Source organism: Ochotona princeps, chromosome 17 (genome assembly GCF_030435755.1).
Source record: "Ochotona princeps isolate mOchPri1 chromosome 17, mOchPri1.hap1, whole genome shotgun sequence".
Classification (NCBI taxonomy): Eukaryota; Metazoa; Chordata; class Mammalia; order Lagomorpha; family Ochotonidae; genus Ochotona; species Ochotona princeps.
The window spans coordinates 35,143,905-35,170,164 of NC_080848.1; the positions used below are offsets into that span (position 1 = coordinate 35,143,905).

The window sequence follows — 26,260 nt, forward strand, 5'->3', positions numbered from 1 at the left end:
TGCTTGTTCCTTTCTGGCCAGAATGTGATCTGGCACTCTCCCCATTTCATAGGAAATACAAGTCCTGACCCACAGCTCCATGACTGAAAGCACAGACCCAGGAGTCCATTCAGCTCACCAGAGGTCAAAAGCAGGGACTTTTCCCCGTCACCTCCACCTCCACCCCCAAGGGCCTGCAGAAGGGCCCTTGGTTCCAACACCAAAGGCAGGAAGCCAGCTGTTCTAACCTCCCAAAGGCCCTCCTATAGGCTGTGGCACTCTGCAGAGGGGCTGGGGACACCTCTGAGTGATGGTGCAACTCTCCCTTGGCCCCCATTCTTCTCCCAGGCAAGAGCTGGTCACCGGCTGTCCCCTCTCCTGGATTCCCCTCCAGGAAGCCCAGAGCTGTACCTGTGTTTGCAGAGTCATAGAGTCGCTGCTGCCAGAAGCCGCGGAAGGGGGCGATGCCTGTGCCAGGTCCGATGAGGATGCAGGGCAGAGAGGGGTCCTCGGGCAGCTGGAAGCCACCAGCACTGCAAGGGTCAGAGGAGGGAGGGTCCCTGTCTCAGACACTGCTGCTGGGGTCCTTGCACAGGACAGTGACTAGGGTGCTGGGTGTGTGGGGAGGCCAGAGAAGACAATGAGCTCACGGTTGACTTCCCAGGCCTGCGGGCCACCCATGCCCCCATGGAAAGGCTGAGCTCACTGGGTGCTGCCCCCTAGTCACCACCCTGCCAATGTCACTGCTGTGTCTGATACCCTAGGATCCTGGTACCCTCTCTAGGGCTCAGGGGCCCTGGGTGGCATCAAATCCCAGGGTCCCTGACCTCACTGCAGTAGCCCAGGGCTCAGCTGAGGGTGAGGTTACCTCCGCACAAAGCAGGGCACTGGATCTTGGGGCTTCAGGCTGGCGAGCCACGTGCTGCAGACTCCATGGTGCAGGGGACCCTGGCCATCTGCAAGGACAGCACAGACCTGGTAGCCTCCAGCCCTCCACTGGCACATCCCCGCTGGTTGTGCCAGCCGCACGGCAGCACCTGTTCCCCCTCAGGGCCTCTTGGGTCAGGGAGGGGCTGTTGCAGCTGCAGGTGTGGAGACCCGTCCTCCAAACGTGCAAAGCTGGGGAAGGCGGGAAATGACAGAGATGTAAGTCGCTCCTTTTGCCAGGGCACAAACTGTCTCGGGTCACAGTGTCAAGGCCTCTCAGGCCACAGGGGAGCCAGGTAGGTGGACAGCTCAGGGTCCCCGAGGCCTTCCAGAAGAGCTTCCCCAGGACACAGCCACTGCCACGTGTCCTCTCCAGGGTTAGTCTTGCTGGTGGGAAGCCTGGCTGATGGAGACCTGAGCACACTGCCTGCTCCAATGTCTTACCCTGTCCCCCGGTGGCTGACTCTTCCTGGGCCTGCAAGGACCCCAGCTCCCCGCCTCCCCAGCTCCAGTCCTTCCCCACAGCCAGACTCTGAAGCAGCTCCCTCTTCTACTCTGAGAAGTCCTCCGGTGTCCCCAGGATGGGATCTGGCTCTCATCAGTCCTACTGGCCACCCCTCTGAGTATAGACACAGGGTGTGGGTGAGTGCATCCTGGCTGAACAATCAGGGCATCTACCACATTCTGACAGACTGAGTGATGCTGTTTCACAGGGGAGAGGTGTGTGGGCCTGCTCCCAGCTTGGCCAACCCAGGCCAGGTTTGGCTATGGGGACAATGGACGTCCTCCTCAGCGTGGTGACAGTCATCACGTCCACGCCCACCTCTCACTGGCCCCTGTGATGACCCTGTCTGCTCAGGGCTTGTGCACCTACTGAATGAGCCAACAACCACTGTGGCATCACCTGTGTGAAGGCCAGGCTAGCAGCCAGCCTGAGAATCACTGGGCTCCCACTCAGCGTGGGAGGCTCTGCCCATATAATCTGTCATCCCAACAGCAGCAGGGCCATCCAGCGGTCCAGAACTTGGACTTGGCCATTAACCCAGGAGGGTCAGAATCTCCACTCTGCCTTTACTGATATTGGGGCTTTGAACCAATGGTTCTCGGCTCTGTGCCTCCGTTCCCTCACACACATAGGGATCAGATAAGCATCTGGTTTTGAGCGACCTCTTCCACACACACCTCCCTGTGCCTTCAGCAACCCTGAAAGGTGGACGTTACCCCCTTAGCTGCTCAACTGGAGCTCGCGCCCCACCCTCACCTCGGGAGCGGTATGTGACCACGGCCACAGTGAGGTGCACCTCCATGGGTGTGAGGTCCTGGGAGGAGCTGATGGAGTAGTAGCGGGGCTTCAGGATGGGCAGCTGGGACAGCAGGAAGGCAGCAGACACCCGCAGTGACGGGAACTCCTCCAGCACCTCCAGGAATGTGGGACTGTTGGTGAGCTTCCACTTGTTGTACTCTGAGGGCTGCAAGCCAAAGGACAGTGTGACGGTCTTGGGGTGCCTGCCCCACCTTGGGGTAACGGGGCCGGCAGGACCAGTGTGCATTCATTCATTCATTCACATTTGGGCAGCACCTAGCACTGTCCAGGGTGCTGACACAACCCAGGTGGAGAGTTAAGTTCCTGTTCTCTGAGTGCCTGGAACTCTACTGCAGGTGACTAATGGGTAAAGGTCTCATTTTTTTTTTTAAGATTTATTTTTATTGGAAAGTCAGATATACAGAGAGGAGAGACAGAGAGGAAGATCTTCCATCCACTGATTCACTCCCCAAGAGACCGCAATGGCCAGAGCTGAGCCAATCCAAAGCCAGGGGCCTGGAGTCTCTTCCAGGTCTCCCATGTGAGTGCAGGGTCCCAAAGCTTTCAGCCGTCCTTAATTGCTTTCTCAGGCCACAAGTGGGAGCTGGATGGGAAGCAGGCCACTGGGATTAGAACCGGTGCCCATCAGAGCCGGGGAGAGATGCGATACTCATTGGTTCCAATAGAGGTCGGGGCTCAGAAGAGAGCCAACCCAGGGGTTAAAACCATCAGCTGATCGGAGTGATGGACGGTGGCGAGCACTGTGCTTACTAGTAGTACATGTAGGAGCCTGGACTGGGAATGCCTCAAAGTTTTTTATTAGGGGGATTCCCCTGAACAAAATGGAGGAATCAAAGCATTAATCAAAAAAAGATGGAAAATGGAGTAGATCAATCAACCACCTCAGCTTTATGCTTCCAGCGGAAAACTGGACAAGGGGAAACCCTAAGACGGACTATGTCAATCAGTGGACTCTGCACCAGCCTCATCATACCTGGACTGTTGCTGATGATATGTTGGAGCTTCTAACTGATTGAGGTGACGCTCTGCTGGCTCTGCCTACAAACCTGAGAGGGCCTCCCTAAGAGGCCGTTGAACTTGAACTGGACAAGTGGGATGCTGGACTCTGTATGGTGTAAACTTTTAATTAGGGAATCTCAACGGAACTTGAGCTGTGGTTATGCATCAAGATGAAGGAATTCATGATGGGGGAAGGGTTTGGGGTGAAGGGGGGAGGAATCCCAGTACCTATGAAATTGTATCATGTAATACAATGTAATTAATGAATAAATGAATATATATATAAAAAAAAGCAATCAAAAAAAAAAAAAAAAAGAACCGGTGCCCATATGGGATCCTGGCACGTGTGAGGCAAGGACTTTAGCTGCTAGGCTATCGCACTGGGCCCAGGGTTCTTATTTTTATTATAGTCCAGTTAGAGGCAAGCCTCCAGAGCCAACCAGGCTTTGAAATCATGGCCAGATTCCTTTACTGGCTGTCGAATTCTGCCACAAATACTTTAACCCTTACATGAGGGGAAGAAAGCAGTGCATACCTTGTGGAGGACAGTGTGAGAGTTAAATGAGAAAACATGGGCCAAGTTAGTACAGCAAAGCCACAGAATAATGGCAGTGGAGGTGGCTGGACCCGAGACACTTAGCAATCATGATGATGGCAGCAGTGACGCCCAGTGCTATTTGCAAAGACTTGGGCCCAGAAAGTGGCAAGTGAGGGAAAGCATTCTCTCATTAGCCTATTGATGCACTACCCGTTGGCCACTACAGATATTGACCCCTTCATCCACACTGTCCATCCCCCAGGAGTTCCTAGATTCCAACTTTGGCTCAGGTTTTGGGAATACTAAGAGGGGAGCACACAGGCTCCCTTTCCAAAGGAGGCATTCTTTGTTTGCAGCCTGCAGACCCTCAGTGGATTTCAGTTGAACAGCACTGTGCCTAACAGAGGGGCAGCAGGTGAAGCCTGCTTCCTGCCAGCTGCTGATAAGCTTTGCTTTGGAAACCTGGGGTGGGTCATGCTAGGAGGTGTAAGATCGGCTCTGGGCTCTGGTTTGCCCCCCATCCCCAGCTCGGGGATTTGCCCCTGCCTCCCCCATCAGCCCTGACCTGCATCTGAGACAAAGTCAACAGCCGTTGTCTCTCAGCCTCTTCGGTGGCCAGTCGGGCAAGTTTCTGGAGCAGCAGTTGGGTTGGGGGGGTGGTGATGTCCAGGAAGTAGGTGAGGGCTTGGCTGAGGGAACAGGGCGGCAGCCTCTTGTCCCTGACCCAGTAGCTGCCTGGAGGGAGAAAGAAGATGTCAGAATGGAGGGAAGGCCCCACTTGAGCTTTTCTGTGGGTGATATGGACACTGAGGTGGCCAGTCCCCATCCTCCCTCTGTAGGGGGCAGGAGCCCTGAAGTGCAAAAGGAGAAAGAGAATGGTGCCCAGACATGGCTGCTAAGGTCCCCTATCAACACAATCCCAATGGGCCAACCTTGGCTCTCTCTAGCCTAGACTTGAACTCTGCAAGACATCTGCAGGTGTATGACGGACTCCTGATGACTAAATCCACTGCATACTGCTGTGTGTTCCAGAGCCCGGTCACTCATTTAGAGACCAACCTGTGCCTCTAGTTCCCTGGGGCACTACACAAGGAGTTCTGGGCAAGCAGACGATCAACCCAAAGTGAGGTGGCAAGTACTACAGCCTGCCCAGAGGCAGAATGCTGGTGGTCAGAGCACAGACCTTGGGGCCAGCAGACCCAGGCTCAGCTTCTGGCTACATGGTGGAATGCTGCAGGCTCAAGTTCCTTCCCTGTGAAATGGGTATGAGAACCAAACCTACCCCATTGACAATGAGTGCCCAACACACGTGTGGACAATAGCCAGCATGGTGCCTGGGACAAAACTCTTCAATTGGGTAAAAAGACGAAGAGGTCATTTCTCTGGGTCAGAGAGGCCTGATGAGCTGTGTCTGTGTCTCTAAGCCACCAGGACTTCTCTGTCCCCTTCTCCCAGACAGTGGGGTGCATCACCCTACAAGGCTTCTCCATCTTTCCTCCTTTGCCCTCTGTGGCAGGGAGCACATTCTCTGCTAACAGCATCACCCCTGAGGGAACCAGGGCCACAGGACAGGGCTGCTGGCCAAGGCAGGAGGGAATGGGGGTGGGGTGGCAGGCTCACCACTCTCATCCAGGGTCTCCAGGGACACGGTGTGGTGGGGGGCAGGGCTGTCCACAACTCGCTCCAAGATGCCCTGGACCAGGGCAGGCTGGTTGCTGGGGCAGACCCCGAGGTGTTCCCCAGGCAGGTAGCTGGGGCCCAGGCTGTCTTCCCAGGACAGCTGCACCAGGAAGGTGGCTCGGCTGCAGAAGGAATCAAGAAGGTTCTGCTTGGCGTTGTCCGGATTTCCTGCAGCACTCCCTGATGGGCGGGCCAGTTTCCCCAGGAAGTATGCCCTCTCCTTCCAGCTTCCTGTCCCAGTTCATGAACTTGGGTTGCTGGCTCGAGTTCAGCCCAGGGCACATGCTTAAGAGAGCTTAGGGCCAACCTGCTCTCAGGGGAGCAGTCATCAGACTGCACCCAGCTGAAGATGTGTGGGCATCAAGGGCATCTCAAGAAAGCTTCCTCGCCCCCAGCCCAAATCCCATCCGTATTGAACAAAAACCAGGCTTCCAGGTGAACAGGGGAAAACCCAGATATGCAAAACATACAGAAAATTCATGACCCTCGCTTGTCTCAGTTGGAAAATGGCCTGGTCCTGTCCACACTCTTCATGGAAGTTCTTATGACAAAGGCAAGTGGTTTGAGTCCCTTTGACCTCCTCTTGTAGTGGAGGAGTTCAGTGAGGAAGGAGTGGCTCAGTGTTGCAGGTGCCTGCCTCTCACGCTCAGGGGCTGGATGCCAAAGCACAGGTGGCTGTCAGGGCTAGCTGGTCTTTCCTGAGGTGCCACTGCCAATGCTGTGGGGGCAGTTCCCTCCCTGCCTCCCAAGTAAAGTGAAATCTCTGGGAGACCCACTGAGAAGCCCTTGCTCTTCTTACCTGGATTTTGGACTCTGCAGATTCTGCAGCGATTTGAGCCTCAGGGTGAACACATTCTTGGCGTGCAGGCTGCTGAGAGCTGTGGGGGAGCAGGAACAGGAAAATGGCAGGAGGAGCTTGGTTGGGGGGGCCCTGTGTTTGAGTCCAATTTGGGTCCTACTCTTGGGGCATCTAGAGGACTTTTCTTTTCCTTGCCATTTCCAGCTGTTTCTGACTTGCACACAAAGCCCCTGGTTCGATAGAATGTGGCTGTGCAGTGGCCAGGCATGGAGGAGTGGAGGGAAGGGAGTGCATTTAATAGATACCGTAAGAGGTGAGCCCCGGGACACCTGCATGGCTCAGAGCCACAAGAGAACATAGCCAAACCAGAGATACCTCAATCCTGCAGTGGTGCTGGACTCCCCAGTTCCGGCCCCACACACAGAGCATGCAGAGTCAGTCCAGGGTTCACCCACTAGAGCCACCTCAGAGAAGCCCTCCCGACCCTCACTGCCTCCAGAACTTGGCAATGTGCTAGTCTTGTTTCTCCAGCTGAACTGCAATCTCTCCATCCATGCCTCTTTCATGAGTTTAATGTCAGGCCCACTGAGCCCACATGGGCACAGAACCCACCCAGCACCTGGCAGATAGATGACGGACCCCTCCTCTTTCTGCCATCCTCCGCAGGCTGCCTGAATCATTCCCTTTCAGAGCCTCCAACAGGCTCAGGAGCGACACGAGGGATCCCTGACCGTCCCTGGCCAGCTGTGTCTATCCAGAAGGATTCCCTCAGAGGCCATAGGCTCAAGGAGCCCTGCTCTGGCAGGAAGGGCTAACAGGTGCTGCGTGGTGCCGACAGGCAGGTACCTTTGTGGAGATCCAAAGGCTGTGAGCCCTGCACAAGCCTGTAGTGGTGCGGCTCCCAGGCCACGCTAGATGTGTAGAGTTTGGGGATGTGAATGCGGTCTTTGCCTCGGATGCCGAACGTCTCACAGGCTGCCTGGAAGAAGACAGGGCAGATGGGTGTCACAGCCATTGTCATCACAGGGGCCACCCTCACCAAGGGCCACTGCCTGCTCTTGTGATGGGCTATTGTGAAGATAGACAGGCACAGGCTAGACACCCCATGGCTCTGGCTGATACTGCTATTACTGTATCACCTTCATGTCTATACCGCAAAGGCTATGGATTGCTTGCTTGTGTTCCTGCTGTGGTATCATTTGGAGTAAGTTGGGCTTTGGGACCAAGCCTGCCTGACCTCAGCAAGGAATGCCCCCCTGCCACCGGGCACCCCTGCTGAGTCTATGATGCTGAGTCAAGTGAAATTCCCCTAAATCAGCAGTCACAGCCTGGAAGACCTGTGCAAACCCAACAACTCGGGTCCCTGCCCCCACGCTTGCTGTGGCTAGAGGACTACAATAGGACAAGGGTGCCTGAGAAAGCCTGACACCAGATGCTCACACCCCAATGACAGGAGTCAGCTTGGCCTCTTCTCCAACTGGAAGCCACATGCACAGAGGAGAGTTGTCCCAAGGACTATAGGAAAGCTGCAGCAACCTCAGGGGCCCAGCTGTGGCCCATGCCTGGGCAATGTCTACAGAGCCTGGCAGTGTACCACTTCACCCCCTGGAACTGACCTTGAAGGTCTGCATGGCCCAGCTGCGGAAGGCATCCTCCTGCCCACTGAGTTCATCCCCTTCTCCTGTCGGGGTTAGCTGAGAGGCCCCCAGGTGGGACAACTTCTGGTCAACGTCGTGAGCAAAGGCGCAGAACCGCGGGTACATGCTGGAGCCGAGGCCAAAGACAGCGTACCTGTCCGAGGAAGACATATGCTGGAGGCTTGTGCCTCCGGCCAGCAGCCCCCAGTGTCCAGCAGCCACAGTGCAGCAGGCGTGCTTCTCACTGCCCCTGGCCCATCCTCCCCTCCACTGGGCCTCAGCGCCAAGTCTCATGACCAGCGCTTGGCTGGCAGAACATGGAGAAAAGCTGGGCTTCTGTGGTATGGCCCTCAATACACCTGTAGGACACACGTTAGCCCCAGGTGCTTTCTGAAGCTGTACCTCTCCCAGAAGGGCCCTGCACACACCCAGCTCCACCTCCCTCTCCCAGACTCTGGGCTGGGGAACAGCTGTACCTGAATTTGTTGGTGAGCTCCTTAAGCAGGAAAAGAGACCGCTTCAGCTTCTAGAAAGACAAGGAGCCACAGAGCTCTCAGGGCAAGATTCATAAATGTACTGTTTTCTTCTCTCCCGGTGGCCCATCTGCAAATGGGCCACATTGGCAGAAGGCTGCTTATCTTGGTCCCCAGTGGGAGGTGGTTTGTAAGTGTGGGGCCACCTGGCCAGGGCTCTAGTTGCCAGTTGCCAAGTTCAGTTGTCTATCAAGGTCTGGATTAGGCAACACTATGTAGTTAACATTCAAAATCTTCATTTGGGGACAAGCAAGATAAGCAGCTGTCTTCAACACCTACATCCTATGTGGGGATTCCAGTTCAAGTCTTAGCTGATCTGTTGCATTTACTTTTTATTGGTTTTCACTTGTAGGATTGATGCTTTCCCTTTAAATATGAATTCATAAATATAAACCAAATGTCATAGGCAAGATATCCATGTAGGTACTTGTGAATCAGGAGGCAGGACAATGCTCACAGAACTCCCTCCCAAGCCTTCCTCAGGGAATGACAAGCCCAACCCCCCAACCCTTTCCTGAGTCCTCCAGGGCGAGACCCCAGGCCACTCACCTCTCCATTGCCGGGGGAGTCTCCATTGCCAAACGTGCTGGTCACCACCAATAGCAGCTGCTCCTGCTCCAGGCTGCTTAGCCTGTACTCGTCCATGCAGAGGACCTGGGCGGCACCAACATGGACTTCAGCCCTTGGTCCCAGGCCTTCCCCACACCCCCCTGCTGCCCCCACTCTCTCAGGCTAAATGCCCCTGGTCATATCTATCTCCTCTGGTGCCCAGCAGAGGGTGGCATAGAAGAGGCAGATGAATAGCTCTGGCCACAGAGGCTTTGTCACCAGACCCCAAGTCTGAACAGCTCTCAGCCCTTTCATGGCATCCCAAATCCTTCATGGTGGACATGTGTCCCACAAACCAGAAGGAGCAGGTGAGAACCCTGTCTGGAGGCCACATCAGGTGCCACATGTCATTGCCTCCTTGTTCTCCCAGCCTGCCCAATCAGAGACACGTGGTGTTCCACCACCGCCCCTTCCAGCTCCAACCCTGGGAGCCATCCGGCTAGACCAACCTGGTTGCTCACACTCCTCCCCAGGGGCTGCATGGATCACAGCACATCCCTCACGGCACTACATGGGCCCATATGCCATACCCCAGGACAGCAGGGTCACCTCTGTTTCCTGGAAGCCATGTGACCACAGAAGAGCCACTTGGGCTGCCTAACCCCAGCTCTATCCTCTGCATTCACAGCTACATGGACCTCTACCTTCTTGGGCTTCCCACCATGGACTGCAGCCTCAGAGTCCAGGCTGGCCCACTGAAGGGTAGTTCTGCCTTCAGTGCTGAAAGCAGGGGGTGTGGTTTAGTCTCGTTGGTTGTTTAACGTGTCTGCATCATGGTCCTTCCTGGCCTCACTCAGCCCTACACCCTGCTTGGGAGGGGTTCTGTGACTGTGAACCAACTCGCCAGGAGCAGCCTATGTATACATACCACACAGCTTCATTAGAAAAGTGCTCCTCAAACTGTGTTCCCAGGAATACCATAGAAACCAGATTTGTTGGCTCAGTTTTGGCACCCCTTGCACAAAGGCACAGCCCAGGCTCTGAGATTTCCAGGAGCACAATATGCCTTACACCCAGGCACAGCAAACCAGCCCAAACCAGTCCAAACCAGCCTAGCCAACCTTAGGGTTGAAGGCACAGCTGAACAAGATGCCCAGGTCCCGGGCCAGCGCTTCTGACTTTCCCGTCTCCGTGGCAAAGAGGATTGTGGCCCTGATGCGGGATGCCATGGTCTTGCGCATCAGCACGGAGGCAAAGAGAACGGATCTGTGGGGACAACACAGACCCACAGGCACAGCGTGAGGCACGCCTGTGGTGCGATGAGGGAACCAGTACCAACAGCAGAGCAGGTTGAGGGCATGAGGACCCGCGGTTCCCACCTGCCCTACACCCTCACTGGCCATTGCCACCTCCCCTTGTCCGTCCTCAACACCCTTAGGAATAAAGAGGAGAGAAAAGGCTATGGTCATAATGACAGGGGACCCTAAGATTTGGCACCCAGGCCTCTGTGGGCCAAACACCCTCCCGCCAGGCTCCCTGCCCTGTGTGGTCTGGAGGTGGGGCTGAGCAGAGGGAGAAGGGTGCTTGCAGGGTAGGGGTCAACTACGGCCACCCCACGCACCTCACCAGGACCCTGAACTTCAGGCCTCTCCTCCGGGGCCTCTTCCGCTCGTCCTGCCACGTGTGGGTTTTCCAGGCCTCCACCTGCAGCACAGAGGACCAAGGGTAGGGCAGTGTAGGGTCCTGGCTCCACCTGGGCTGGGGAGCACACGAGGTCCAGGACCCTGTCTCCCGAAACTGCCACCCCATGAGCAAGCCCTGTCTGCTTATCTCCCTGCCAGTCAAAGCCTGTGTGTCACATGGTACATTTGGGTCTCTCTCTCTCTCTCTCTCTCTCTTTTAAATGTATTTTAAAGGCAAGAAGTCAGAGACAGAGTTTCCATCTGCTTGTTTACTCCTTAAATGGCCACCACGGCCAGGGTGGGGCCAGGATGAAGTCAGGAGCCAGGAGCTCCATCAACGGGCCCCCATGTAGGTGCAGGGATCCAAGCACCTGAACCATCTGCTTTCCCAGACATGTTAGCAGGGAGCTGGACTGGAAGTGGAACAGTCAGGACTTGAATCAGGGCTATTTTTTTTTTTTAAGATTTGTGTATTTTTATTGGATAGGCAGATATACAGAGAGAAGGAAAGACAGATCTCCCATCTGCTGATTCACTCCCCAAGTGGCCGCCAACAACCAGAGTTGAGCTGATCCGAAGCCAGGAGCTAGGAGCCCCTTCTGTGTCTCCCACATGGGTGCAGGGTCCCAAGGACTTCAGCCATCCTCCACTGCTTTCCCAGGCCACAAGCAAGGAGCTGGATGGGAAGTGGAGCATCTGGAACATGAACTGGTGCCCATATAGGATCCCGGTACATGCAAGGCAAGGACTTTAGCCACCAGGCTACTGTGCCAGACCTGAACTAGTACTTCAATGTCAACATCACAGGCAGGGCTCAACCTGCAACAACGTAATGCTATAAAATATATCTTAAGAAATAAAAAGAAAGAAAGAAAGAAAAGAAGAAAGTGAAAGTAGCTAAAGTCAGCAGCAGGGGCTAGGGATTGAACTTGGGCACTGTGATATGGGTCATGGGTGCCCTAACTGGTCAGTAGCTTCACTGTTAGGTTAACTGGCAGCTCCGGCAGGTGGTTCTAGTTCTCACCAGGGTCCTCCTAGAGGGACAACGCCACGCTCCCTTCTGCTTTCCAGGCCCAAGCACAGGCATGCCATATAAGGTGTAAGACCCACACCTAGCTGTCTTCACTGAGCAGGAAATCCCACAGCAAGCACAGCCTGCCCTGGGCCAACCCTCTTCCCCGCTCCAGGGCGAGGAAACTCATCTCCACACCTGACCTAAGTCCTCTGTGACGACAGCAAAACTCATTTCCACAGCCAGCAGCTATTGGCTGCCTTCTGGGCTGGGCTCTCATATGCCATGTGACCCATAGGACTTCCCACAGCAGAGTCTATTCCCATCCCTTTTAGAGATGACAAAATCAAGGCTGAGAAGAAAGGTCTCTGCTGGGAAGTAGCAGAAACCACAGGGTGTGGCTTGGTCTTCATGCCAGTACTGCCACCTCTCCTGTGGAAGTGGCTGTTGCAATGGACTTCCTGGGCAGCTAAACCTTGTCAGAGGAACAGGTGTACACACACACACACACACACACACCACACCAACACACACCTAAGCTCTCAGTGGGAGAGCAGTGGCAGACCTTTCCCTACCTGGTAGTAGTAGAAAGGGGACAGGACGTAGTTTAACATCTCCTGGTGGAACACGGGGGTAATGCTCCCGGCGATTGGAGGGACCAGCCAGACCCAGTCGGCAGGACAGCCCCCGCGGGTGCGGTACTCGCTCTGCATGTGTTTCATGAAGGACTCGGCCGCCGAATGGTGGTCCATGATGGTCACGTTCTGCTTCTAGATCAGAGGGCGGCAGGGAGGCAGGCTGAGACACGGGGTGGGTAAGGAGCAGGAGGGAAGCCTCCCAGATGGCCACCTCTGACCTGCTGATGATAAACACGCAGGGCCCCCCTAAAGCTCCTGAAGAGGCCCAAGAATCACTAGTGCCATGGGCAGCCCGCAGGCCACACCTGGCCTCCTGGGCCTTCTTGGAGGGCAGTGTCTGGCTTCTCAAGCCTACATGTCTCCGCACTCTTAGCAAGTGGCTCTCTCTGGATATAAATAACTCAAACCACACAGCCTTCTTACAGGTAACAAAAACACCATCCTGTGAGGCATGTGTTGTGATGCTGTGGGTTCAGCTCCACCTGTAGTGCTGGATTCTCATACCAGAGCACCGGTTCAAGTCCCAAGTGCTCCACTTCTGTCCAGCTCCCTGCTAATGTGCCTGGGAAAGTGGCAGAGGATGACCCAAGTGCTTCAGCCCATCACCCACGTGAGAGACCCAGATGGAGTTCCTAAATCCTGGCTTTGGACTGGTCCAGATCTGGTGGTGAACCAGTAGATGGAAGATCTCCCTCCATCCTTTCCTCTCCCTCCCTGTCACTTGGCTTTTCAAATAAATAAACAATTTTTTTAATACCATGCCATGTATTTATTGGGCATTTCCAGAGTTGCCTCCCAGGGTAGAGGCTTGTGGGTTGAGAAGGGAACTGGTGCCTCTGGGGGAAAGTCTGGACCAGTGGGAAAACAAATACCCCACATCTAAGACTTGTAGCTTGGGTCTCAGGCCATGGAGGATGGCCCAATGACAGCAGCTTGAAGCTCAGACCTAAGGAGCATGGCTACAGGGTAACAAGCACAGCCGAAATGGACTGTCAACACCTCGGCTCATGGACCTTCCACCTGCATTCTCCTCTACTCCTGGCAAGATGCTGGGGAGCGAGGATCCTCTCTAAACCTCACTTAGCTGGTGAGGAGCCAAGGCCGAGGGTTTGGAACGCTCTCCTGGAGAGCGAAGGAAGTCCTGGGCCTCTTGGAGGAGGATGCAGCCGGTGGAGGCACGGCAGACTCCCTGGGACACATCCGGGATGTGAGCCCCCGTGGCGGCCAGGATGTGAGCGCCAGGGCCAGCCCTTCCTTTCCTGAGTCAGGCCAGCCTCAGGGGGCCTCTTCCTGTCCCACCTTTGCTCAGGACCCAGAACCCCTCCTCCACAGAGCTCAGGCTTAGACTGCCTTGGGGTGACCTAGCTGTGGGGAGCAGCGCGTGATCAGACACATTCCAGTCACCACTCACATCCCTGGCTGTGGCACATGGCAGGTGCTCAACAAAACTCTCCAGAATGTACAGGTGAGTCTCTGCAATAATGAATGGCTCTGCCCAGGGTTCTGATTTGCAGGGTACCTGCTAGCTTTGTTTGAGAAGGCCCCAAGTTTCCAAAGTAGTGTCTTCCTACATTTCAGCTACCTTCCCAAGGGGCAAGGAAGTGTTGATGGAAGGGGGAGCAAGGAAAGGATCCAAGGGCTCTGTCCCACATGGTATCCTGCTGTGTGGGGGCCCAAGAGGAGGCAGTGAGAGTGACCACTGCCTTGTGATGGGGTTAAGGCAGAGGGATGGGTAAGTACATGGGTCCTGGGGTGGGAACCCTCTGGGTAAGGTAGAAAAGCAGCAAGCATTCCAGCTCCACCAGAGGAGTAGCTGGGAACAAAAGTCAGGGACTGCAGGGGCTGGGAGAAAGAAGTGGTGCCAGAAGACAGGAGCTGGCAAGAGTGTGAGGCCTGGGGGTGGGAAGAGTAGCCACGTGGGTAACAGCTTCCTTCCTTCTGAGCTGGATGCTGGTGCAGCCCCTTATCACATGGCCGGGAAGGACTCAGCACGGAAGAGACATGGCAGCAAACCCCTAGTGACTGAGAACACAGGATGCAGGGCCCAAGACAGGCACTGCTGGCCTTGAGGAGCAAGGAACTGCTGGGTGCTGCCAGCTAGGGTGAGCAAGTCCTTACTTCTCTTGCTTGCTAGCACCCAGCACAACGCCCTGCACATTTGGGTGCTCACCACAAAAGGACTTCGTGGAAAAGGGAATGCAAAGCTGAGCTTATTGTAGTGCAAAAAGAACTAGGGGGGGCCAGTGTTTTTCATAATGTGCCATCTCCATGGATGCTTAGAATCCCCTCAGACCTGCTTGATGCACGTATGCACAAACTACACTGTCACAGGAAAACCAAGGCATGTGGCCGGAGCAAGGACATCTATCTGACCAGGAGGATGTACCTGGAAGCTGTGCAGCACGGCTACATTGATCTCCGTGACGGCTCGGTCCTTCCACAGGGAGGCTAACCGGTGCGTCTCCAGCCCCATCCGCCTGCCAACTTCCTGCAGATCCACAAGAAACCAGGCTCAGGCAGTCCCTGGACCCCTGCCCGCTGCCAGGCCAAGCCTTGGAGGCAGCCCTCATTACCTCCAGGATGTTGTAGCGTTGGGCATCACAGAAGTCCCGGGCCCCGATCTCTGTACCCATGTACCAGCCGTTGAAGGGGCATGCGGGAAACTCGAGGCCACCCGCCTCCAGCAGCATGTTGGCCACGGCAGGCAGGGCATACCACTTCAGCTCCAGCTCCCGGAACCATTCATACCTGTCAGGCGGGAAGAGCCAGCTTATTCCTTTGCCCCCACTCCCCTACAGAAAGACACCATCTCCAAGTTCCTCCCCCCAGGAAAGCTGAACTGGATGCAATGGGTGGCATTCATTCCCTCATTCACTCCAGCAAACACATCCTGTGGTGAATGCTAAGATTCAATCATTCATTCTCTCTCTTTTATTCTTTCTACAGATTTGAAATGCAGGGAGAGACAGAGAAGTCTTCAATCCACTGGTTCACTCCCTGAATGGTCCCAACAACCAGGCTGGGCCAAGCCAAAGCCGGAAGCCAATGCTGAGATTTTAACATCACATGGTGGTTGAGGACTTGGGGTCAGCAGCCTGGAGTTTACATTCTGCCTCACCACTGGCTAGCAATGTGACCTGGAGCTTTTTCTTTTTAGCCTGAGCCCTATCCATCAAAATAGAAATAACAGTATCAAACACAGGATTATTATGAACATAATAATGTCATGCAATGGAACACATTCTACATTGTCAGATGTCCTACTAGGCATTGAGGATTCCAGAGAGGCAAGATTTCTATCCTCAAAGAGCTTCCCGTCCTGTTAGACTGAGGGTGATGGGTCTACTTCTAGGACAGCCCTCTCAGAGGGGGTTACACTACAGGAGACACCTTTCTGCAAGAAGAAATGAATCTTGTGGAATCTGAGGAAGGGCGGGTCAGCCAGCAAAACAGCCACCGCCAAGACCTGGAGGCAGGGCTGGACAACAAGAAGAACAGCTTAATTGCTGCAAGACAGGAAGGTTCTGCAATCACATGACCAGGCCTAGAGCAGGGGCTGACCCAGGTGATCTCCTGGAGCCCCTAGAGGAGTGGTCACAAGGCACACTGGTTAAGACAAGACCGGGACTCCCACATCCCATCTCAGACAGCCCGGGGTTCAAGCCCTGCCTCTGCTTCCCATCCAGTTTCCTGCTAATGCAGACCCTGGGAGGTAGCAAATATGGTTCAAGTCCTTGGGTTCCTGCCACCCACATGGGAGACCCAGATGAAGCTCCTGGCTCCTGGCTTCAGCCACAGCTCTTGTGGACACTTGGGGAGTGAACCAGCAGATGAAATATCTCTTTCTATTTCTCTGTCTCTCTCTCTCTGACTCTGTCTCTGCCTTTCAGATATAAAGATGAAAATAAGTAAATAAAAAGGCAAAGTCGGGCCTGGCGGCATGGCCTAGTGGCTGAAGTCCTCGCCTTGAATGCCCTGGGATCCCATATGGGCGCCGGTTCTAATCCCAGCAGCTCCACTTCCCATCCAGCTCCCTGCTTGTGGCCTGGGAAAGCAGTCGAGGACGGCCCAAGGCTTTGGGACCCTGCACCCATGTGGGAGACCCAGAGGAGGTTCCTGGTTCCCGGCTTCGGATTGGTGCAGCACTGGCCGTTGCGGTCACTTGGGGAGTGAATCATCGGACGTAAGATCTTCCTCTCTGCCTCTCCTCCTCTCTGTATATCTGACTTTGTAATGAAAAATAGATAAATCTTAAAAAAAAAAAAAAAAAAAGGCAAAGTCATTCCAGCCCTATACATCCCCCTAGAGGGCAGCGGGACAGCTTGGACAGTGGGCAGGAAGCCAAAAGACCTGGACCACTCAGTTCAGGAATCCCAAAGGGACTGTCCCCCAAGACCATCATTTCCCAACTCCTGGGGCCTATCCACCTAAGCCCCTGCTTGGCGCTCACCTCCAATGCACTCTCCTACAATGGGAGTCAGAGAGGCAAATAAATGCAGGGTTGCTACAGAATGCAAGAAAGACCCACCCACCCACCCTGAGGTGTCACCTGCTGCTGGCTGAGCTGTGGGGGTTGGAGAGTCACTTAGGAGGGAGGGACATGCACGCATGCATGCACACTGGCTCAGACACCCCAACACTCCCAGATCACTCACTTGGGATGCTCCATGGGCACCTCAAGTACCAGTTCAGGGGGGATTTCGAAGAGCTCAGGATCCTGACCATTGGCCTGCAGGACTAGAGGCAGTACATCGAAGCGGCCAAAACGGGGCTTCCAGCCCAGGTCGATGCACAGCTAGGAGAATGGGGGTGAGACAGACCCAGTGAATCTGCAGACCTAGACACCAGGCTGCCTCTGAGTTCCAGCTGGCATCCTCCACCAGGATCCCTATCTCCAAGGTAGGGCCAGGTACCTGCGTGAACTCAGCATTGGCGGGGTCCCCTTGGATGGTGCCATCAGGCATCTGGTAGCCCGCGTAGCGGATGAGCTGAGTGTTCCAGATGCGAAAGTCATGCCTGCCGTCGCTCCGCTGGGGGAACACAGTGATGGCCGACCTTCCCAGCACAGGATAAAACTGATTACCACCTGGCCCTGGTCGGGGGGTCACTAGCCACCCCCAATGACCTACCTCTCCCTCCACCCTTGCTGTCCCACAGCCCCTGCATCAGCCTCTGACAGTCCAGTAGCCCTCCTCCCATCAGCTCCAGTGTCCCTTCAAGGCCAGCACAGGGACCATTCTCTGGGAGCCCCCTCCCCCAGTCCTCAGTTGTCCTTCTCAGCTCTCAGCCACCCGACACATCTATTCTTGAGGTAAAGTTAGCTGGGTTGGTCTCATGCAAGCCATGGGTTCACAGTGGGCTGGAGTAGCATCTTAGAGGCTTAGTCAACACCCATGTGCCCCTTGCCTAGCTTGTGCCCAGACCCCATATAAGAGGCTCTGAATGTTTGCTAGGGGAGGCAGGAGTGGCCAGGGGTTGAGCATACTGGTGGAGACACACAGAGATGGGCAGCAACTTTGCTATCTCCAAGCAAAACACCACACAAGATCATCCACTGGAAACTGACTCCCTGCAAAAAGTTGGCAGCCCTAACCCTGAACAATAGTGAATGATGACCAGTCTCCAGCTGGAACCCCAGACAAAGGTCAGTGTGTAGGTGTAGCTCAGGACCTTGGAGACCCCAGAATGAGCCTGAGTCCTTCTTTGTCTTTCTCCCTGGCTTGCCTGGAGAAAGAGAAGGGTCCCTGAGACGTACGTGCAACCTTTGGCAAAGACCAGGCAGCACAGGCCCATGGCACCCACCGGATGTTGCCATGATTGGTGGAGTAACGCAGGTGTCTGCAGATGTGTTCGAACATTTCCTGGGCAGTGGAACAGCTCCGGGCATCAAAGACCTGCACACAGACCATGCCTGTCAAGGGCTGTGGGGCGGAGGCTTCAGGAACAGCCAGAAGCACAGAGAGCTGAGCAAGCAGCTGTCTACCCAACCCCTCGAGGCCCCAACAAGGGGAAGAGCAGATGTTTCCCTCTCCGCGCCCACAGCTCCCACCTCAGCTGCCCCATCCAGCCTTCTCCCACTCTGCTCAGGGAACACAGGCAACCTCACTTGGGGAAGTCCTCAGCAAAACTAAAACACCATCTGCCCCTCAAAACCCGCCCCTAATCAGGATTCTTGTCACCCAACCTGGTCCCTCTGCTGTAGGAATGCATGTTTCCCAGCTAGTCACTTCTGAAAATACCCAAGTGTTAAGGATCTCCCAGGGACAAGATAGGCCAGGTGGCAAGGGTAGATACAACATTGTCTTAAAGCCAAGAATCCACACCCTGAGGGGCTAAACAACCTTTCTTGCAGCACCTGTACCCCAAGAAAAATACAGACAGGCTGAGGCTGCTGGTTGATTTTGTGATGGCCTTTAGTGCTCTGAGTATAACACAGGGAGACTGGTCAGTGAGAAATCCTGATGCTGAGGGAAGACTGTAGACTTCTGGAAGGTTCTTATTGCCCCACCCCCACCTGCGTCCCATGTCATGTTCAGGGGAGACTTGGGCTTATGTCCCCTGTACAGCTCTGCTTGGATGTTCCAGAACCCCGTGCTTGGGGCTGACTGCTCCCAATCCCACCCCTCCTCCCTGCCCCATGCTGGGGACACATGAAAACCACCTGCAGGTTGGACCACTGGATCCTGCCAATACAGCGGGGAGCGTTGCGCCAGGCCTGCTTGGTGGCAAAGATGAGCTCATCCCCTGTGAGCTGGTAGGTTCCTGTTGTTTCTATCTCCGTTGTCACCGCTTCCACTCTGGCCAGATGTTCCTCTATTTTTGCCCTGAGGAACAGGAAGACATCAGGAAGATCAATAGCAAGATAGCCTAAAATGGTAGGGGGAATTAAATCTACAGAGCAGGAACTGAACCAGGCCACCAGAAGGGCCAGCAACAGGTCTCAAGGCAGTGGCTGTCCCCTCACACACTCCATGTTGACAGCTCTGAAGCCTGCCAGGAAGAGGAGCCTGCATCTTCACATTCGTGTAGGGTCCTGCACACCCTGCAGCCACTACTCTCAGTTCACCCCAGAGAGGCCACAGTCCTTCTTGGGACCCTAAAAGACTTGGGCGTCCTGGCACACCGCAGTGAGGCGCAGCCTCTCTCTCTCTCCACTTTGTCACTTGGAGGGAAGATGGCCAACCCCTACATACTGAGCACTCATGGCAGCAGATGCTGAATGAAGCAGCTCCAGGCAGGGGGTGTGAGGAAATGAATATCTCTATTTTAGAGTTTGGGTCTCAAGCAACCAAATGTTAGGTACCAGGCCCAGGCTGCTAGGGCAGTGAGGAACAACATTGGCACGTGGCTCTGGGTCCCCAAGGCCAGGCCCCAGCTCTTAGCTGCCAGTCGGGTGACCTTCTACCTTCCACTCTGGGGTGGGAGTTGGAGCAGGGGTGGGTCTATGAGCCCTAGGGGCCTGTTCCAGATCAGATAGAGAGCTGGCCACAATTTCTATATCTACTTCTCCCTCCTGTCCCAGATTTCGCAAATATCCCAAAGGGAGGGATTCTGGCTCTGAAACACACACCCTTGCACACATCCACACACAGACATGCACTCACACACACACACAGCAACCTTGAAAGTCTCAATCAGCTCTAAGGCAACAAAAGTGTTGAAGGGCTTGGCTCCCGATTAGCCGCAGGGGACACTCAGAACAGAATGGCCTTTCTAGGTTGAAGGGTGTCTCGGCAACTCTTCCCTGATTAGAGCAGAGGGTACAGAGACAAAACACGTGTTACTGGACCTCAAGGACAATTGCCTGCTGCAAGGGCTACAGGCCAAGGCAGTGCCTCTCAGGCTGGAGGCCCTGCCTTCCCAGACACCACTGGGAGTGATGCTCCAGCCTGCAAGCGGCAGCCGCCCCAGGACGCCCCTGCTTCCAGCACCCGGGTGGTCATAGGGAATCCCAGGAAAGAACAACTCTGTGTGTCTGCCTGCCCCTCCCCGCCCCATGCCCTGAGAGATTCATAATTCTACGCTTGTGTTACTATGGCCCCACAGCCCAGACATGCCCTTGGTACCCTTAAGTTCTAAGGTGAAAAGCAGTAACTTTCAATGCGGGAGACCTGCAGGTAGCCTTGGCAAGACACAACCTCGTAATCTTGTAAATATGCAGTATCTCCATGGTGGCAGTCTGCCACTCATCTCTCATACGCCACCTCCCCCGTTCAGGTCCACCTATGTACAAGGGGACCTCAGAAAGTTTGTGGAAAATAGAATTTTAAAAATTAGCTTTTATGTAAACAACTGGTAACTTCTTTTCTTTGTATACGTCTTCCACGAATGTTTTGAGGACCCTCGAAGGACATGGATTTCCATTTGTTTTGCACCAAGAACAGCTTATCTTTCAGCCCCAGTTTCAGTGAACTTCTTGGCGTGCCTCAGTGTTGTGACTGTGAGACACAAAGCGCCCCTCTCCATCAGCCATCAAGCACAGCCTTGTGGCCTCCCCCAAGTTGCCATCCACACTACAGCAAGGCCCCCCGGCCCAGAACACAGTCCCAAACCTGCAGGCCAGAACTTGGGGCTAGAACACTGAGCCTTTTAAAAAGCAAAGGTTCTGAGGGGCTGACACGGTGGTGCAGTGAACTAATCCTCTGCCTGTGATACCAGCATCCCATATGGGCACTGATTTGTGTACCAGTTGCTATACCTCCAACACAGCTCTCTGCTGGTGGCCTTGGAAAGCAGCAAGGATGGTCCATGTCCTTGGGTCCTTGTACTCACATGGGAGATCCAAAAGCTCAAGGCTCCTGGCTTTGGTCTGGCCCAGCTCCAGCCATTGCAGCTATTTGGGGAGTAAACTAGTGAATGGAAAAACCTCTTCGTCTGTCTCTGAAATTCTGCTTCTTAAGTAAAATAAGTAAATCTTTTTTTTAAATGCAATGGTTCTGGTGCCAGCTTCCTGGGTTCTGGTACCAGTTGTAGGATTGTAGAGCATGCAACTTCCAGCAAGTTCTGTCTCCTCCAAGGACTCCCCTTGCCTTACCCACAGTGCTACACAATCTCTCCTTGGAAGATTAAGCTAGGCATGTCACAACAACAAAACTGGCAACTGATAAACGAAACAGTTCGTATTCTAGGCTAGAGCCGACCTGGTGCTTGATGCTTGTCTGTCAACTTGGTGATCATAGACACAGAAGAGTCCCAGCACCCCACGCATGGATGCCTCACTGGCTAGAAAGCAAAAGCAGAGAACCCCAGGAACGCTGCACCTACAAGGCCCACACTCTGGCTGGGGCATGGGGACTGCAGGGGCCTCACTGGGTTTCTGTGTTCACCCCTGTGGGAGTAGTGGATAGGCTAAACTGTCTCTAAGAGTCTTTCTCTAAGACAAGGGTACCTACTAACTCTTAATCAAGGTTACCAATGTGCCAGGGCACTTTCTTAGTCCTCACAATGATCTTAGGAGCCAGCTTCTATTCCTACATCCAGCCTACAAACAAGGGAGTGGAGGCCCAGCCAGGGTACACAGACTTCCCACAACCAGTGGCTAATGGTGGGGCCAAGACTCAAATTCCACTCATACCTGCAACTGCCATCGCCATACCCAACTCCACACCAAGAGCGGTAGGGTTTTTAGCCCTAGAACCAGTGCAAATCTGGGAATGGAAAGGGTCTGGGCTGGGAGGGAGGCCCACCCAGAGGCTGGAGATGAGGAGAGTCAGCGACTGTAGGAAGCAAGTCTTACTCTTTGCAGGAGCCATAGTACTGGTTGACAAATTCGATGGCTTGTGGGAGCAGCTCTTCTGCAGGAATGGGCCTATCTCTGGGCCCTCTGGTCATACCCTTGGGGCTCATGATGGCACCTTGGCAATACGTGGACTTGCAGGTGGAATCCTGGAAAGAGAGAAACAGGTAGTAAGAGCAGTACAGTTCTCCAGGCAGCCACAAGGGGCCCAGGGCAAACTCCAGCTCAGTCCCTGGAGACATCTCTTCTACCTCGTCCTAGGCCTAAGCTGGATGTGGCTCCTGTGGGTAGATGATTTTGGCATTTAGCCAAAAAGGGAATGAAGTGTGGGAAGGCACATCCCAGATTCCCAGGGTAGCACAGAAAAAAATTACCGGAAGAAAGTACGTATCTCAGTGTTCTGGGTATTTTTGACTCTTTACAATCAAATCATATATTCTAAAGTGAGAACAAAATATTCAGAAGACAAAGAGGAGCCTCAAAGGACATCTAGCCCAGCCACTCACAGGGTGCCAGGACCCTTCCACCATCTCCCCGTCAATCAGCGCTGGAATCTCTCCAGCAACCAGGAGCTCATTACCTTATGGTACTGCTCAGTCCAGCTTGGGGCAGTTCTGCTGGGAAACTCTCTGACAAGATAATGACTTCTAAGAAGAACACTAACTTGTTCCTGTAAGTGTTTGACCAAACTCCCACACTACCCCTGGGGCAGGTAACGGGGAGTCTCAGCAATAACTTCTAGCTGCCACCTGCAAGGAATGCAAATCTCCTTGTCAGGGCATGGTGTCCTCTGGTCTGCCCAAGGGCACTCTGCTGGCCTCGCTGGTCTCACCATCTCGGGACACAGGCACTGCTCTCAGCAGCCCCACACAACCTACCTCTTTGGCCTTGAGGTGAAGGGTGTCTTGCAAAGTCATCCCGTTGCCCCAGTTCCGGATCCTCAAGTGCCGTGGACAGGCTGATGGGGGTGCATCCAGCTTGCCCGGGGAGTCAGGAGACTTCTGAAGGTGGTGGGAGTGTGTGTGTGGGGGAAACAGCAGGGTTTTACAAGTGCTGACAACTCCAGGACCCCTGTCTCTTCCCCCAGGCATTGGCTTGGGTACAGCGAGGAGTTATGGATAGGTGCACAAGATCTGTTCTTCAGCCCTGTCCCTCCTGCCTTCACAGCAGCTGGGCCAGTTGGGTCAGGGCCCGCTGAGCACTCCAGGTGCCTGGGCAGTTGGCCAGGCATCTCTCTTCACCAGAGCTCTGCCAGATGCTTCCATGGAGGGAGGGGATGCACTAAGAGACTCGGGTCAGACACAGGGAGCTTATGGTCACAGGCAGTGCACTGAAAGCCCAGACCAGAGTTAGAGCTGACCTACCCCTGGGGCTTTTACAATGGACACCTCCATCTTCCTTCCCTCTCCTTCCCACTTCTCTGGATTTGTTCCAGGTGGGATGGGAATCACTTAGGGCACATAGAGCCCCTGAGAGAGGAGCTTGGGATGGGGGAGATGTGTGAGTACTGGGACTAACGGCTCAGCTGCAGAGTGTGGACTATCTGGGAATGTCCTCCTTCTCCCTACTCCTGCATGAATGGTCTTCAATGTTCCCCTTGCTAGCTCACTCTGGGGTTGGCCACCCCCATTCTCCCAGAGGCCCTGTGCCCCCTGGCCTCGGGGCTCTCCGCTCTCTCCCAGACTTGTTTCCTGTGCCCACACCTGCCTAGGCCAGGGCAACAGGGGCTTCCCACTCCCAAGCACCTCACTGACCTCGGCTGCCACTGCGGGGGGTTGATCGTGGTGCTTGCTGAGGCCATGACGCTTGGGCTCATCCTGTGTCACTGGGCTGTGGAAGGAAATAGCTATCATGAAATGGAGTTGGGGACCCTCCAACAGACCCCCACATGTGACAGATGGGTGAGATGAGGTCCAGAGAATGGGGGTGAACTGCTGGTGGCTTCCAGTTAAGGAGGATGTGTGGGCGGAGCAGCTGGTTCCCTCACAAGGACCACACATACTCCCTCCCATTTCCCTCAACTACAGAAGACACACAGGAGCTGAGCCAAAGCTCCAGACCCCAACAGTTCTGGTCTGCAGAAGCCGGTGTGCACAGTGCATGGGGAGGTTGTGGGGGGAGGGCGTGGGTAGCAGGACAGCTCAGTCTACTCTGTCCTTAGTCTTTCAAACGCTGGTGGCCGACCTGGGCTTGCTGGCTGGCTCACTGCACAGTGTCATCAAGGTACATGCTAAATACACTCAAGTAGAGGGAATAGAGGAAGAAACTCCATCAGCTCTGCCTGTACCAGATCCAAACCAGTCCAACAATCACTAACGCCCTGCCACTCTTGTCTCAGTCCCATCCTGCTTGCCCCACACCCTTGATTCCAATGCAACTGGAGACATCTTATCACCTTGTCGCCTAGTATAAGCATACTTTCAAAAAGACCTATTTGTGGCTGGCATTGCTGGACAGCTAAGCCACAGCTGGCCACATGGTCCTCCCACAACCAAGTGTTCCTTCCGTGGCTGGCTGCTCTGTTTCTGACCTAGCTCCCTGCTAATGAAACACAGCTGGTGATAGAGCAAGTGCTTGGGCTCCTGCACCCACAACAGGAGACCCATAAGGAGTTCTAGGCTTTTGGTTTGAACCTGGCCCCAGCTTCTGCAATCATTTGGGGGAGTGAAATCAGATCTGATCTCAAGGGTATAGCAGTCCCAGCACTAAAGGGAGTGGAGAGAATCACAAAAGCTCCTTAGTGCTAAAACACCCACAGTTCAGTCCACACGGACGCCTGGCTGGGTGCTGGTGGGGCTCATGGATTGCAACCTCTGACTTGCCCTCCTCCGGCAAATTCATCCACAGCAGGGAAGAGTCCAACCCTCCCCGACTTTTCTTGGAGCCGGTACCGGAGCAGACCCAGACTTGCGGGGAATACCTGGCTTGGGTGGGGCGGCAGGCGGGCTTCGGCCGTAGGATCCTGCGCAGGAACCGACAGAGCCGCGGACGGGCCGCGTCGCACGCCGCGCTTAGTCCTTCGCGCATGGCCCCGGCGTGTGCAGCTACAGGTGTCTGTGCTTCCCGCCGCGCCCGCTCCTTTATTACTCCGGGACCCCGTAGCCCCCGCCCCGGGGCGGGGCGAGCAGGCGGAGCGGCCGGGAGGTGGGCTGCGGCCGACGGCGGTCCGCGGCGCTAAAAGGGAGGTCTGTGCGCCGCCAAGGGCCCGAGCTGGAACCGGCGGGAGACGGGGGATGTTTATCCTGCGACAGGAGCCTAGCCGATCTTCACCGCGCCTCGCGTGTTCCGGAAGGGTTTGGAGGCCCCTTACTGAGCCCGGTGAAGAAGGCGGCGCTAACATCCCCACTTTGCGGAGGAGGACACTGGGGTCCCCTCGCCAGTTGAGGTTCTCGCTCAAGGTCTCAGAGCAGCCCGGGTGTCTGCACTCCAGAGGTGGCGGGAAAGAAAACCAGAAAGCCTGGGACTGCGGAGTGACTACCACTGGGTAAATAGCAGGGATGGCCAGAGACCCCGGTCTAGGTAGACCCCCAAAGAGCACAGGCCTGGTGTTTTGGCTCTGTCTGTAAGCTTCACACTTCGCATTCCCAGCACTTTGGCTGACCTATAGGATCCTACCCAGAGCCCACCCACCTCCCGGCACCCCAATGCAAACACTGGCGGCAAGAGAGCAGATGTTTATTCCAGGTCTACTGCTGAAGCAACACAACTTCAACCAAGTGTTCCTTTGTCTGCCTGGTCTGTAACACACACACACACACACACACGCAAGCGCACACACGCAGTTGCCATGCTTCTTAATCCTTTGTCTACATAACTTGTAGACCCGTCAGTCCAGACTAGGTTCTTGAACTTATTGCACCAGAAGAGATTTGGAAATTACTTTGGAAAGGAAGATCTTATCAATTGGCTCCCATTGCTTTCAGGATAAAAATCCTGCTCCCTCTGGCTGTTTTCCTCTCCTAGGACCAGCCTCCCCACCTCCACCCCTCTTGGCTAAACTGTAGCTGCCCTGCAGGGCCTTGCCTCCACAGAAAGCCACCCCCTTGGGGACAGGATTGTAACCTGACAGATAAAGCTGCAGCTGGTGGCACCTGCATCCCATACAGGCACTGGATCTAGCCCAGGCTCCTCCATTTCTAATCCAGCTTCCTGCTAATGGCATGGAAAAAGGCAGCAGCAGATGTCCCCAGTGTTTGAGTCCCTACACCCTCGTGGGAGATTGGATGA

General features: G+C 54.8%; 1 protein-coding gene across 2 annotated transcripts in view; it reads right to left on the reverse strand.

Moving 5' to 3' along the window:
- The window catches only part of NOS2 (nitric oxide synthase 2), a 33,885-nt gene that overhangs the window by 1,858 nt on the left and 5,767 nt on the right, over positions 1–26,260 (reverse strand). The window contains exons 1-23 of one of the 2 annotated variants that reach the window (XM_058676155.1): positions 24,954–25,500; positions 23,788–23,863; positions 22,912–23,034; positions 22,034–22,182; positions 18,959–19,121; positions 18,100–18,191; positions 17,211–17,352; positions 16,953–17,092; positions 14,871–15,045; positions 14,684–14,785; positions 12,235–12,429; positions 10,587–10,669; positions 10,087–10,231; positions 8,966–9,070; positions 8,360–8,409; positions 7,863–8,037; positions 7,093–7,225; positions 6,247–6,325; positions 5,388–5,569; positions 4,333–4,502; positions 2,168–2,375; positions 848–935; positions 391–512 (exon numbers count right to left, since the gene is read on the reverse strand). In XM_058676155.1, coding sequence (XP_058532138.1) covers positions 391–512; positions 848–935; positions 2,168–2,375; positions 4,333–4,502; positions 5,388–5,569; positions 6,247–6,325; positions 7,093–7,225; positions 7,863–8,037; positions 8,360–8,409; positions 8,966–9,070; positions 10,087–10,231; positions 10,587–10,669; positions 12,235–12,429; positions 14,684–14,785; positions 14,871–15,045; positions 16,953–17,092; positions 17,211–17,352; positions 18,100–18,191; positions 18,959–19,121; positions 22,034–22,182; positions 22,912–23,034; positions 23,788–23,863; positions 24,954–25,060 — 3,004 coding nt within the window. In that variant the 5' untranslated portion in view covers positions 25,061–25,500. Of the gene's footprint in view, positions 1–390; positions 513–847; positions 936–2,167; positions 2,376–4,332; positions 4,503–5,387; positions 5,570–6,246; positions 6,326–7,092; positions 7,226–7,862; positions 8,038–8,359; positions 8,410–8,965; positions 9,071–10,086; positions 10,232–10,586; positions 10,670–12,234; positions 12,430–14,683; positions 14,786–14,870; positions 15,046–16,952; positions 17,093–17,210; positions 17,353–18,099; positions 18,192–18,958; positions 19,122–22,033; positions 22,183–22,911; positions 23,035–23,787; positions 23,864–24,953; positions 25,501–26,260 lie in introns of those variants that run through there. The other variant, XM_058676154.1, reaches the window with a different exon arrangement.